The 15,498-nt window shown below is 40.5% G+C and overlaps 1 protein-coding gene across 1 annotated transcript; it reads right to left on the minus strand.

Annotated features, from left to right (window-relative positions):
* Positions 1-970: 970 nt before the first annotated feature.
* Positions 971-15,055, minus strand: LOC145450507 (gap junction delta-2 protein-like). Its single transcript, XM_080329025.1, has 6 exons — positions 10,394-15,055; positions 9,582-9,761; positions 3,122-3,207; positions 2,635-2,791; positions 2,395-2,577; positions 971-2,049 (listed from the first exon to the last, which is right to left on the minus strand). Exons 1-6 carry the CDS (start codon positions 10,562-10,564, stop codon positions 1,654-1,656), a joined length of 1,173 nt encoding a protein of 390 aa, XP_080185151.1. The 5' UTR covers positions 10,565-15,055; the 3' UTR covers positions 971-1,653.
* Positions 15,056-15,498: the final 443 nt, after the last annotated feature.

Consider the following 15,498-nt stretch of genomic DNA (forward strand, 5'->3'; position numbering starts at 1 on the left):
TATGTTTAACACATTATTCAACTGGAATTTATTTCGCGCTTCTCGCGACTTACCTGTAACTTATAATTATTGCTCTGTGTATATAGTCCGAATTCCATATTTGAGAAGTGTCAAAACAGCCATAACATCTTCCATGCCACCAAACAATGGGTTGCGTTGCAAACATTCTTGTTGTTCTTTTTAATATACTTTTAATATGACGCTAAGGGGGTGTGAAATGTTTCACTTTCATCAAGGGGCTGTATCGAAAAAAGTCCAAGAATCACTGCTCTAGTCCACGCAACCATGTGTTCACCTTCATAAGTATATAGCCTTATATGCGGACTGAGTTACACCGGTATTTTGCAATAGCAAACACTCAAATAGCAATTTCACAACGTCAAATTCTTCTTGAAGTGATTTATTATCTATATATGCATTTGTATATTATATATATTCGAATGAAGATTGAAAAAAAATGATGTCGGAATATGCATCACGAGATGTCAGTCAGTTCGGTGTTGACTGGAGAGGAAGTCTTTGCGGATATAAATTCGTTCGCCTTTGTTAGCGAATCATGCCACATCAATATGTCGTCATTCTCACGGTGCGCCAATCTAAACTGATTGTGGTTGTATATCCCACGCTGTAGAACAGGGGTTAATAAACTGAGCCCACGAAGTCGTTATAAGTCCGTGGACTAGCTTTAGGGGGTTCGTGAAGGGGTAATGTCGAAATTCAGCATCAACAAACTACAAAACTACATTCTCCTATGGTAATTAGACCGTGAAAATGACGACGTTTTTTAGTCCTTGGGTCTTTTCGGGCATCAAAGAGCCTAAATAAAGAATTGGCTAAAGTGATGACCTTTTTCTCTTTTTTCAGTCATATGGGTAGCTTTTCAGGCATTAAATAGCCTAAGTATCGATTTCGCTACAATGATGACGTACCTTTAGTTATCAGCTTACGAAATTTTGTGGATAGGCCTTCAGCACGCAACCACCCGAACAATTCGAATGAGTCCGCAAGTTCAAGAATCCCTGCTGTAATCGAGTCGAGTAGTGAGAGATGATTTTTTGAGTACCGAAATTATACGAAGACATAATTTATCAGCGAGAAACGAGCATTATAGTTTCCATACTATTTTCCACTGTGTAAGGCTGCAAACCTCGATTGGTCGTATCCCAGCATACGAAACATGAAGTACAGAGCTATACGCATGTTAGTGGAAATGAGATATCTGCGAAGTCGTGATCAACCCACCGCATTGTCAAAAAGTGCAATGATATCGGTACGATAGAAGATATAGGCTACCACATAATCTGTAATGTGATGTAGAACTGGCGCTATATTCTTGGTAGTCGCCTAAAAGGTACAGTTTGGTACATATTTCCACATCATTCATACTAATGTGACGTCACTATCAGTGATATTCTACTCGACTCGGATCCTAAATCTCGATTCAGAATCGAAACGCTTGGGTACTCGATTTTACTCAGCCAGCCCTACGCATTATATTACCGTAACTGCGTAAACTATAGTATGGAACGTGGAAGTTTGGAAGTCGGGCAAATTTTTCGACGACCAGCGCGTTGTGACGTTGTCTGTCCACCCTGCAAGACGCGATGTCGGCCGCAGCCTAGTGCGATGGATGAAAACATCGATGCTATCTTCTCAAACGTAATCGTGATACCCGGTCCCGTTTTTCCCGCCCTTTCCATTTCTCTGAACGGGCCGTTTGAGATTCGCGTACGACTGCTCTGGCTGCGTATTCGGTATGTAAAACTCCCCGTCTGCAGACGGCGCGTTCACGTCTATCAGCCTCGAAGAGGGCTGTATGTGATTTGCCAGCACCGGGTCGTCGAGGCTTACGCTGACGGCCATCGGCGGCTCCTTTAAATTGTCGGGTCTCGGCAAGGGGGCGAACTCGCCGTTGCTGATGCGGCCGTAGTCGGGTGGCGGGTTGCGCGCGGGCACGATGCCGCCGTCGGCGTACTCGGCGTCGTGGATGACGAATTCGTTCTCCCACGACTTCAGTTTTCGGGGCCTGGACTTGCCCTTTCTGAGCCACTGTAATATCGGGGTTTTTGTTTTAGTATCCATGGTGAAGAGACTCTCGGAGGTACAGAACTTCAGTATACAATCGAATAATAAGCATATTGAAATATACCCGAATATTTCTCCTGACGCTAGCAGAAAATTGACGAGAACATTGTATAGTTTTATTTGATTAGCAACGCTGATTGCTTTGACCACCTCTGTTTGGTTCAACAAATGCTATAGTAAACACAGCAGAGGTGGAATTGGGTAGGGTATACGGTGAACCCAAACCGGGCCGGAAATCGACAGATTTCAGCCCATCACATTCCGAGTAAAGATGATAACATGTGGTCATGGGCGCCATAATATACTTGCCTTGAAAAAGAGATGAACGATTTCAGCCACATTGAGAGTAAGGCTAATTACGGCGATGACCATCATGAACCAAAGAAATATCGTCTTTTCCATAGGCCTCGACACGAAGCAATCGATCTTGTTCGGACACGGAAAACCCTCGCACCTGTATAAACTCGGGATGCGCGTGCCGAACAGATAGTACTGAAGTTAAAATAACAGTGAGGGTAATCGGACGTTTGGAAATGTTATCAATATTACCTGCAGCAAAATGAAAACGATTTCAATTAAAGTTCTAAGCAAAACTGATACTGAGTATAGTGCGTAGTGCTCTGTGAAGTTCCCTTTTCCGTCGTCTCCCGAGTGCTTCTTCTTCTTGTGTGGGCTTGGCGGTAGAATTGCATTTCCGAATTGAGATCTGAAACGATTAAATGTGCGTCAATGTCAACGTCAATGTGCTTGGAGTTGAACTCTATTTTGAACGTGAGTTCGAGACATAACCAGCATCAGTATACGTCACAGTGTCGCAACACAATCGGCTTATCCAAAGTTATTTTCTATTTTTTTATATAACAACACAAGAAGATTGTTGGGCGAGACTACGCGAAAACTAGGGCGATGCGGAACTCGGGAAATCATGTCACTATACTGCGGGAAGCCAACTTTCAAAATCTTCATATGAGATAAAATCGTGCTAGAATAATCATGAAATCATGATAAACCGCAAAATCCATTATTCCATGCATACTTTTTCCTTTTGTTCTTCTTTTTGCAGTTATCCTCATCACTTGGGCAATTCTTGAGGTTAGAGAAATCTGGCTTCCTACCTTTTTCCTGGAACACACAAGGAGGCTCGTAAAAACTGTATAACCTATAGGCCTACATAACTATTCGAAGGCTTATGGTGCGAATACGCGAATTTCGTCGAGCTGTGACTGGATTTACGGAATACAGAAGTTAGTAAGTTCATGATCAGGGCTGATACATTTATAGCCTCAACAATGAGAAGAAGTCGAAACGACTTTTAACAATTAGTCAATCAATCAATCAAACAAACACTCACCGTAGTTTACGAACAATAATTGAAAAAAAAACGTAACATAAGGAGCATGTATTGTATAGCAGTGTTGGAAACAAGTCACTAGCTCCGAGTCACAAGTCATCTCGGGTCATTACACATTTTGACTCGAGTCAATTCAGGACAATCGATTTTCGAATGTGACTCGCGTCAAGTCAAGTCACTATATTTTTGGAGATGACTCGAGTCAAGTCAAGTTGCCTTTTCCAAGTACGAGACATGAATACGGCATAGCATTTTGTTAGTTGTCATGACTCGAGTCATCCCAACACTGATGAGCTGTACAGCAGTACAAATGAGGTAGGGGAGATGTGGTACCGATGGATCAAAAATTGGAAAATGATCGCTGGCCCCAAAATGTTCAGCCGAAAACAGCAGATCTTTTGCTGGCTCAGCACTTTGATACAAGCTCTAGCTATCGCGCACATATACATGAATATCCGTATTTTCAAAAAATACTTATGGACGTTCAAAATTTGTTGCTCGAAGGTGTCATCGGTCCCCACCCGGTGGGTCCAATGGCACACGACCCGGGGACCTATGACACATATACCCTAAAAAACTTAGATGTGACAACTTTTCTTGATCAGTATTATAATCTAAGCTACAGCAAGCCAAAGAAGAATGTTTGATCGCAACCGTCGAAAAATATAATAAACATTAACTCAGATGTTGTCATAAAATCACGTTTCGATTTAGGCTCGGACTTATAAATTTGAGGGTACATACATAATGCCCGAAAATCGACAGTGTGACTTCCAAATACCTCGTTATAGCGATAAAACACCATATGCAATTATTACATAAATATTTTCTGTACGTAGGCATGTTTCATTTGTTTCATGATTAGTATGCTTGATTATTTTACTTGATTTGGCTATTGCATCATGGGTCCCCACCCTACGAGTTTAATACATAAATCGAAAAAAATTCCACTCAAGGAAAGTACTGAAAAAAAATAATAGGTGCCATTATATAGCCTGATACAAGCCCTACACTTCACAATAAAAATGATTGCTGGTTTGTTCGTGTTGAAGGTTACAAAGAAAAATGTATATGTCGATCTAAATTTAGTTTACACCCCCCAAAACAAAAAACATCTGTGAGAGACCCCATAGCTCGCGCACGTCCAATTTCTTTGTATGTGAGGAAAGATTTTGTCAGCATGCAATTGTAGAAAAGTCCACGGAGTGTAATCATGGAATAATCAGAGAGAATTTTCAAAGTATTTTCGGTCCCAGTGATCCATCGGTACCACATCTCCCCTATATTAAATGAAAACGTAAAATCGAACGATAAGCAAGGAACACGAAGCGTCATGTGTCGCTAGGTTAAATCGAATTTCAAGTGACCAGATATTCAAAAGCATAGTACAATACGTTTGAAGTATATCTTGAAGGCGGGCAACTATACATCCTTGAATCATCAATTAAAAAGCTATAGATAATTCCTGGGCTTCAACTGAATATTTTACCACACCGCGCCCGGCTCGCCTACAGAACTACTCCTCTATGAGTCGAAGACCGAATTCGATTCTTTCGCATAATGCGTGATGAAACTGTCCTATTTATTATTCAGAAATTTGGTCCCTCGCGAGACGCGAGATATACACACCCGTGACATTTGATTAATGCCCATAATATTTTTCCGACAGACACCACGTTTATATCACACTTCCACTGTCGGGATCGCTTTGGGAACTTAGAGGGCGGTTTAGGTCTCATACCGTCGATAAATCAGCTCTCTGCTTTAAACCTGTTATGCATAATTCATCTACCAGCGACACGTCCGATTCTCTCGCTCTCAAAGGCATATACGCTAAACCAATCGACCGATGTGTCGCAACGATCACGACTAAATTGTTTTATTTGAGTTGCTGTCCATGGAATTCAACTCACGGTGGAAAAATTATCATCGTCAATTCGATTATATTTTAGGGGCTGCAGACACAGCATCTCGACAGGAATCAGATGCCACACGACGATGTGCGAGGGATTGGGTAGAAGTTAAGCTCGAGTCTTGTTGTTTTTCGATGCATTTTCACTTATCTAAAAGTTTCTCGCTGCGCATTTGGAAAATGTAGTAAATATCACCAATTAACCACAACATCACTGTTGCATTGAGCATGCTTGTAATAGACAACACCAGATTCTGAATTAGGAACTCTCCAATATCATCGATGTTATGGCGTGTAGCCTATACGCGAGAGTAGCAATGGAATACGAATGATTAGAAGCCTTATTTTGGATATGACTGCTGGTTTTCAGTGTGAAGCCCACACGCAATCCGGAGAATCGAGCTTATCGGCGTATCGCTTGCAGTCAAATTTAAATTGAAATCGATATACTGCGAATCGATAATATTGTGACGCAATGGCTAACGAAGAATGCGAGAAATATCTATGACGCACTTAATGAAATGATTTTAACGTTAACATGGTTTGCTGTCCTGTATTCCAGAATATTAAAATCGCGATCAGCGTAAAATAAACGTGTCGAAGATACTATTGACTGAGAGATCTCTGTGTTGATTTGTATTTGTAATATTCCATTGTGACAATATAACAACAATTTACCGGTTTTCGTAGGAAAACGCGATATCCGGACCGTGATCTATTATAAAGCTATAGGCTTTTGTGAATTGACGATACTGCTTAGAGCGGGGGAAATCTACAAATTCTTCTAGCAGTGTACTTTTAGCGAAATAAATTCAGGCTCGCGGGCGATCGACCTGGATAATGCCGTTATCGATTGTTTCATCCTAGGTTCCGTGAATTATGGGGTTTACCATATGCATTCGCTGACGAATTATATGAACTTTGGTGTGGGTGATTAAAATAGCTTACGACATAGGGTGTTTTCGGTCAAATTAAGACGCGTGCGATTCTACTAATCCAAGTTGAGTAAAGAAAGAAAGAAACACAGGTCAATTTATCGAAACTGATGCGCTATTTATGAATCCCCGATGTACCTAGCGTTATTAGTTACTTCATTACTATTAATCGCCGCCCGGTGCGTAATCTGTGTGTGTATAGTGTATATTATATGGTCACAATTTGTCGGTAGCATACGTATTTTCAGGGCTAAGCTTCGTCAAATATGGCTAGATTAATACGGCAACCCGCATATACTCGACAGTAGCCAGGTGGCGAAAACAGCGAATGTCCTCTCCAAATTTTTGACTTGGAGATTATTACGTCATTCTTTTTTGACATGCGTCAGAATAGATATTCGTCACGTCACGTCATTATTGCGATCATCTCGTCTTCTCCAATTTTCATCCTGGCTATGTCTAACAGTTATGAATTATGATGATACAGTTGCGTGTTATATGTGGGTCAGATTCCATTTATAAATTATACCGGTTTAGCTGTTCTTTACGGTCTATAGAAAAATGAATTTAATCGGGCGAGCCGAATGATATTTGACCATATATCAATATTTCAGCACGATAGCAACGTGAATTAAACGATGTACAAGAATCATCAAATATTAAACGGCTTTCTTCACCAGAGGTAGATATTCAGTGGCTATCTAGCATACCACACAATATCATGGATGACGCGTGGTATTAGGCTACATAACACATACTGTCACTCCCTGTAGGTATTGAGGTGAAAGGCGATGGGATTACAAGAAGATAGGCAAAACCGCGATGCCTTTACTACATTATGCGTTCATGATTGAGTACGGGTTTTGGGAAGTGTCAATTAAGAGATTTGCGATTCGGATTACAGGATCAGTGTTGTCGCCATACCTTGGCCTATATGTTATATAACTATACCAGAGTTCAAATACACAAAAGTACTATTTCCCATCCATCCAGTTGTGTTGTATCATCACTTTGCTTGACGTTTAGTGGTTCTTAACCTGGGGTCCGCGAAGCATTTTCAGGGGGTCCGCGAAGCCTCTAAATTTACAAAATAGTTCATAACCTAATTTGTATTTTTTTAAATTAGGAGAATCACGAGGCAGTTTCGCTTCATTTCTAGTAAAACTCCAGAACTCACATCAACAGAATGGCCGTCTGAGATGAAACGACCTACTGTGGAGACTCATTTTAATCGCTAAATTACCAATAGTCTACTGATACTTAAATTTTTCTGTTTAGAGATATTTTGTTGGGGATTGTGGAAATAAATAAAAAGTTGGATTAGTAAGGTCAATCACGGTGACTTCGAAATGTTTACAAAAATCCATTTTCTCCTGTGATATACATAACCATTTTTCGATAATAGCTGCAAGATGAGCTGCTAGATAGAAATGATCAGGCTTGACGTTATATGTTCATTAAAAAAAATGGTAGTCAATTTTGGTGCCATATTTGTTGCGATCATACCCAAATGTGCCGTCGGAATATTTACGCGTTATTATTACATCCACCACCACCTATCTTTATGGAAATGGATTTTCGGCACTCGTTCATATCAAACCGAAGGCGCGGATTTTCAAGACACGACCACGAATTTAAAGAAATGCAGTTGCAAAATTCACTTTGAAATAATAAAAGTCAACTCAATTCTGACATAAATGATATGATGTTATTTTCAATAAAAGTCGTTTTGTCGCTGTTTATCACTTGCCTACTGATATTCTTTGCACAAGACAGATGACGATGGCACGATGATCGAGCTAAATTTAAACTGAAACAAAGGGGGGTCCGCGGAAGTCCGTGACCGAGCAAAAGCGGTCCGCGAAGGCAAAAAGGTTGAGGACCACTGACATAGATAGAGTGGGACATCTTGTGAATGACCATCTTCATCATGTTGTGATTCTATAATGACTCGTCTTGCTCTCAAGGAGCCACTCCTAATTAACGATTGTATATATTCAGGTCAGTCCTGTGTGTATGTCACGTGACTCTCTGCAAAGATACCAAATGACGAAATTCAATTAGGCCTATAAAGTTGGTGTGCACTAATGTATCGCTCCGGTGCTAATCAATGTTTCCGTAGATAATTATCACTGTCAGCTGTCAGGTAAACTAATTTTGCTTTTGACTGATAAAGAATGGTTGTATACCACTAAAGCTACTAAGCTAAAGCTACTTGCCTTTTGCGTGCGTGCTTGCGTGCTGTGCAGTTATGAGCAATGAGCATTGTACGCACACTGCGTTGAATAATGCCTCCTCGTGGCTCGCCCATTTTTAAAGATATCTATAAAGGCTATGTCTCAATCTGAATTGCAAATGGACAGGACATTGTGCAATTGTACAATGTAAATGCCTTATTTAGACACGTTCTTGCATTCTATAACTGTATTTTGTGACTGTATTTCTAGGCCAAGGTGGGAGTATGATTGATTGACTTCACCAAACTGTTACGTCGCCTCCCTTTCTTTTCATTGCATCGGAATTCTCGCGGCGTTTTGAATTGATGAAAATGATCAAATAAAATTATTCCACATTCGAAAACCACGCGAAAATACTTTTTTAAAAACCTGGCGGGGAGATACCCGCTTTATTTTATAACATTTTCGGTTTATCTAGGCCTAGGCCCCTCCTCGCCATCCTATCTGCGGAAGCGGTGTCATGAAGCCAAGAAGAGGGCCGTGCTACAAGTCAGCAGATACGGAATCGAAATAAAGGCCTGGTGTAAATTACCATGGTAGTCGAGAAACACCATGAATACTACAAACAACAACGGTCGGGCCGAGCAGGACGTATCTCAAGCTTGGTGCATGAACTATGAAGTCAAGTTTACTCTGCACTCTACAGGCCTGTCGCCAATAATTTAGAATCCCTATTCGAATAGTTTATACCTGTTGCTGTTACTCTTTGAAAGTATTTTCTGTAGTGAATATCTACAGTTCTACACGTTCGATTCGGATTTGGACATTATGGATTCTGATGCGAATCGGTGATGATTCGATTCTGCCCATGCGTGTAACCCAATGACATGCTGGTTTCTGGTATCTTTCATGTCGCAAGACTTTTCGTATTTAGTGATTCAGAAAATACGATAATCTTACCTCTACCTCGTAACTGCATCGCAGTGCTGCAGCTCTTAGATTCTAAGCTTCTATAGATAGAACGCGACATTAATAGGGTTGGTTAACTGCTTCTACTCAATCATTGATGGTATTCACTACTATTGACCCCGGTACCAGAAAACTATTTAGGCTATACTTACTGGTGTCATGGGGGAATTGTGGCTTGTCTGCTTTTCCTTTCCGTTCTTCTTTTTTGTGTTGTGGGCCGAGTACACCATAAATATGATCGACGGAATGCAAACCATGATTATCTGGAAGCTCCAAAATCGTATGTGCGATATTGGCGAGAACGTGTTGAAGCAGATGTTTGCGCACCCCACCTAAGGAAATAAAACACGCTTACAATGATTAGCGGGATTATCAAGTACGTATTGATTATGCGTGTGTCTTTGTGTATGTGAGTGTGTGAATGCGATTTTTTGATCCGAATCAAAAGCACCTCAAAAGCGCACACCGCGTGCAGAAATCAAGCTTCGCGATTGAGGTGTATGATTTTCTGGAATATTCATAAATTGAACGAATCTTCGACGCGAGACCATACCACAGAAGTCATTAATTCCAATGAGAGAGGTTTTAAGTTTGGCAGCATGTGCTGTGTAATATCAATGTTTTTATTATTTTTCTCAAAATAGGAACGGGCGAAAGTGATGACCCTCTTTTGGTCAAAAGTTCACTAATTTCGCGTTTTCTTTCGCTATGCATAATATTTCATCCATGTCAATGGCAACCCGGTCTATAAAGCCCATACGATTATTGAATTTATTTTCCTCTTGTCGAATAGAGCCAGCCAATGAGTTATGTGCTGGGGGAAACCCAACTCATTAGATGCTACGAACTCTATTACCCATTCCATATCTTTGTACAGCTGAATTAAGTATGTGATCTCAAGCAGAATATAAAAACTGGGTAGTTTTACTCTATAATGAATTTGAGAAACCGCATCTGCTCTTACCTGCAGGGTGTTACATTTAAATTCACTTTGCTCGTCTGAATATACTCGATCTCCCACGCTGGAAACAACTACAATCCTGAACACGATGAGGAACGTGATCCAAAATTTTCCGATCAAGGTGGAATGTTGGTTTACTTTTTGTAACCATCTCTCGATGAAGTGCCAAGACATTTTAAATATTTAGGGCTAGGATGCAGCTATTAGACTTTCTGAAAGATGCACAGTCAGCTTCCGACCACTGTGGCTAGTTCAAATATATATGCATATTGAAGTACCAGTTAATCATGTTTATATAAGTCCGCATGCGTTTGAAATCAAAATGGTGGACGCGGCAGCAGTATCTCTTCATCATCAGCATTTATCGAGATTCACAATCCCGATGATTTTTATGTATTCACACGTCTGCTTTGGTCGTCTGTCGTTAAATAACTCTCCGCCAATATAGAGACTACAGAATAACTGAATTATTTGATTGTCCCGCGGCATATAGCCTAAACCTAATTTTCAACCATCACAGTGATTCAATATACTCTTTATGCTGACTTCGCGCAGCAGTTTCGAAGGATATCAATGAGCTTAGATATGCCATTCCTACACCAGTCCCAATGATAACCAACGGCCAGTACACATATCGCAAAGATTAAGTAAGTCCGTGACAGCATGGCGTGATTTATGTCACACACCGCAATGGTTTCATATCGTAACTGCCGGTACTTTCAAGTATACCCGATCCTCACGCTCCTTCCTCCGTCATCGATGAAAGGATTCACACATACGATACCGGGCTAACCCGAGGTGCGATTGATAAAAACTTGACAATCAATCGCATTCTCGATATAGAATTGCTTAGGTTCATACTGCATTATTTATCAAAAAAGAAAACTAAAGAATTAGATTATTCGCGCCTGCTTGAACTCTTGTTATAAATTACTAATACGGGTCGGGTTTGGATTTTCCTCGCCTCTACACATTATATAGCTAGTTTTAACGACTTATACATCACCTGATCTGTCAAAACTACAGTGGGACGCGAGCGATGTGTACTCAACTGACCTGAGAGAGAATAAGGGAGTATCGACAGGTTACAGGCTACAAATTTTTTTACTGAATTCCACAAGTACTGGTCCTCAGTGACCCAACGCATTTACGCTATCACTATATGTTCTGTCGACTCGCCCTGGGAGTCTTTGATTGAGAGCACGCAAACGCTTGATGCCGCGAAGTATAGTAAAAAAATCCTTACTAATTACTTGTCCCATCAGACTGATACTTGCGAAATAGCGGCAATTTAAAGCTGGCGAAGGCAGGGTGTTCACTGATCATTGACAGGGATCAAGCCAGGATATGAAATTGTAGCTGCATGTCCTATGCTAGCCAGAGAATGGAATAAAATTCTTGTGATACCAGCTGATGATTTCACACGCATATATCCAAGTTTCTCCGCGCTTAAAACGGTTTAAATGTATAAGGGGGATTTAAAAACAATTAAAAAATACTACGTTTTTTTGTCTAAATTTATGTGTATACTGAATCCCTCCTGTCAAAACTAAACTGAAGTTTGTACGGTAAGATGTTTATTGGTATCATTAAAGTATCAATCAACAGAAAATATTCGCTTAAACTTTTGATAACTGAGCGAACATAACGATTTCTACATCTTGATTATGGCACCACGTAATGTAATAATAGTATATATTTATATTATCACAGAAGTGTGCAAAAGACAGTTTCGCCTCCAAGCAAATTTTTAGGGAAAAACACTCTCCTTTCTAAATTTCATCTTCCTGTCCCCAATTTCAACTTGTATGGCCACGACTAAGTGAACAATCTGAGCTCAGCTCAATATACACAGTCAACGAATCCTCCTCTTCTTAAATTCAGAACACTTGATTATGACATTCGTGGCTTTTACACGAAGAGCTGGATTCCCTGAATCTTCCCTCAGGTGAAAGTAACAATAAATAATCATATTTTAGTTATACAGTATGTTACACGACTGGCCCTGTCTATAGTTAGATCCTCAGAACCTTAAAGTGAAAACCCCTTTGAACCATAATGGCGTCAGCTTTCGGATATGAATGCGCCAAGTTTTTTAGGGATACACAAAGGGTATATCCGTACCGTCCTATACCTAACGTGCTGATCTCTCGCGAGAATAATTCCTTAAGCATATACTGAGGACTGAATTATTGATGGCGAAATTCTCGAACCATAAAATTGTGCACATCTCTCGCAACTCTGAATATATCTGTCACATAACATTAGGGGGGGTTGTACCTGTATAAAACAGGATTTGCGTCTTGACAGTAGCGCGATATTCTTGGGAAAAGGGATTGATTGAGAAGAAATGAGTCGTGGCAAAATATATTTCCAAAATGGTTTAAACAAACATTCGATTTTACCACTGATGAAATAAACGCCAATTGCAAGGCGGGGGCTCTCTTGAGAGCGACATTTATGATTAGAATATGAAAGATAATCCTCGAAGGATTGTGGTGGATATTGGGAAGGTATGATATAATCGATAATGCACTTCAGTCATTATAGATTTTCGCTAATTACATTCAGCGGCTCAATCGTCCCGTGCGGACACCAGATTTCAGATAATGACGCAAATTACCGGCCCAACCTTCAATGATAAAACGGTTTTTACTCGGTTGAAAACTGGACAAAAATCTTGCCTTGACAGACAAGAGAAAGCATGGTGACTCAACCAACACGCAACCTGTCATCTCATACCGTTGAAGTATTCAACGATGATTACCTACGTAATGTACAGAGCTATATGGCGATGATCAATGATCTATCCTGACACTATAATGGTAAAAGAAAGAAGATAAAGTTCGCCCATAATTATTGACTATGTATCATTGGAACAATTTAGTGCATTCTAAGTAGATTTAGAAGGACACCGTGTTTAGGTGCGGCGAGAAATTTTTCGAGCCGATAAGCCAAATCCAGTGTCGTCTTCCCCCCGTGAAAATAAATATATTCCAATTACATGCATGTGGGGCAATAATTGCAATTGACTGAGGTAATTTTATTGATAATATTTGAGCATTCGTGTCCAGCACATGCTTACATGTGTCAAGACTCTCCTCTCTAATGAAATCTAGTTTTCCAAATGCACATATCCTTCTCGTAGAACTTGATTGCTAAGAAAGCAGCAGAATTTAGTATCTATACCCGGTGATCATCGCCCAACTGTTTACACGATATTGAACATTTTAGTAAGCATATTTTCGATGCAATTATGGCGAGGGACTGCACAGCACTCACAGTCATATAAGAACGCTCTCAGACCGGCAGTTTTGTCAGTGGAAATATATATGTTTGTGCTCTTGCATCAAATGGCTAATTGAGTAAAGTTTTACTTGAACGATTTCCTGATCATTCAAAGTCCCGGGTTTGGGAAGAACAAAACTAAGATTTTTTCGGGATGTTTATTTATGCTATATAGAGTCAGGTAACTAGAAATTTGTTGCCAATACCCTGTCAAGAGATTTGCTTTATCCTAAAATATGTATTTCTACTACCGAGAATGAGATCACCTTCTCAGTGCATCATTATGACAAAAAAATCTGTACTGGCATCGTTATTCAAGGGCTCGTATGTCTTCCCTACGAACCGATTGAAATGTATTGATGACTATGAAATGAGGACTACCCATGGGCGAGGTCAGGATAAAAAATGGATGATGTGGCGCAATCTTTTCTAAAAATTACGTGACGTCATGTATGACGTCAAATGCCAAAGTCAAAGATCGTAATGACGAAGTCCCCTTTCGCGCCGCCTATGAAGTAGCCTACCTGCTCTTGATTGATGTGACGATACCGTGATTGTATGGGTCTGTTGCTGATGATGATATTTATAGCATCCGACACCTTGTATGATTTTTGCTCTTTCAATTAACTAGCAAGTGCCAAATGCCCCAGATCCAAACTTCGTAAAGCAGTCAAAATCCTACCTCACACAGATATCGAATCAAACATAATCCTGTTATCAAGCGTGCATCCAACGCAATTCCATCACCTAGGTGATAGTTCGTATAAATAGACTACTACGGCTAATCTCTTCATTATAGGCGTGCCCTATTAAAATACGACAGAAGTTGACCATGAATTGGCCATAACAAAAACCAGTGGATAACATAGGCAAGAGTAAAAGTCATAGCGGAACTCGAGTTTCCACTCGCCAACGACCTCAGCATAATAAGTGGCCTACGTCTCAACGATTCCACCACAAAGTAGCCGCCATGAATCCCGTAAAATCTTTACTAATCGCTCTCTTACCTTGAGTGATTGTGGGCCTATATAAGGTCGATATGCAATCACCTTACGCGATTAAATTTACTCGGGGTTATTGGAAACACGCACTTGAAAGTGAATGGAACGGAATTACTATCGATTTGCTTAAAACATCAACATGATTTGTCTTACGGCTGAGCTAGCTGTGTCCTTGGTATCGACTGTGCGACCATGTTACGATAAATTTAGGGCTTCCTCGGGACGTCTCCTGTTAATGAAATTATTCCTGCTGTGTCGGACGTCAATGCAGCACGGGAATTCGTTTTGGTAATTCTGCATACGGTTTGTTACGGGGTGCTTTATTTTGTCTGGTTGATTCGCCGAGTTTCTGAATCTTAGACGAATTTGCTTAAAACGACTAATATCATATATTTTCAATGTCGCAGTCGCAGCAGATGTTGGGGAGGACACGTCAAACACGCAGAATCTTTCTTATACAAGATCTCATCGATGAGAAAGTGAAGGATTCAAGAATATTGCCGGTGTACGCCTTATCTGCCTAAAGAAATGCCTTATGTCCGTAGTTCCAAACCTTTATCTCTCCGCTGACCAGTTCACGTGTGATAATTCTCCGGTGGCCCACCAAACCTATCAAGAATTCTAACGCGAACTTTTTTTATAGACCTCGTTGTGAACATGGACCCATAATGTCATGCGATGACACATTGCTAACTCTCTGTGGCGTATAGGCCTACCTGAAATGTTAGAAAGCACTCTAGACTACCGGGCCTTCAATACGCGAGCCCCAATGAGTCCGCGAGCTATTGCAACAATTGAGGAGTGACGACGCAACAATTT

The sequence above is a fragment of the Botryllus schlosseri genome, chromosome 11 (assembly GCF_051294905.1).
Source record: "Botryllus schlosseri isolate E-star chromosome 11, Bs_hap1, whole genome shotgun sequence".
Taxonomy (NCBI): Eukaryota; Metazoa; Chordata; class Ascidiacea; order Stolidobranchia; family Styelidae; genus Botryllus; species Botryllus schlosseri.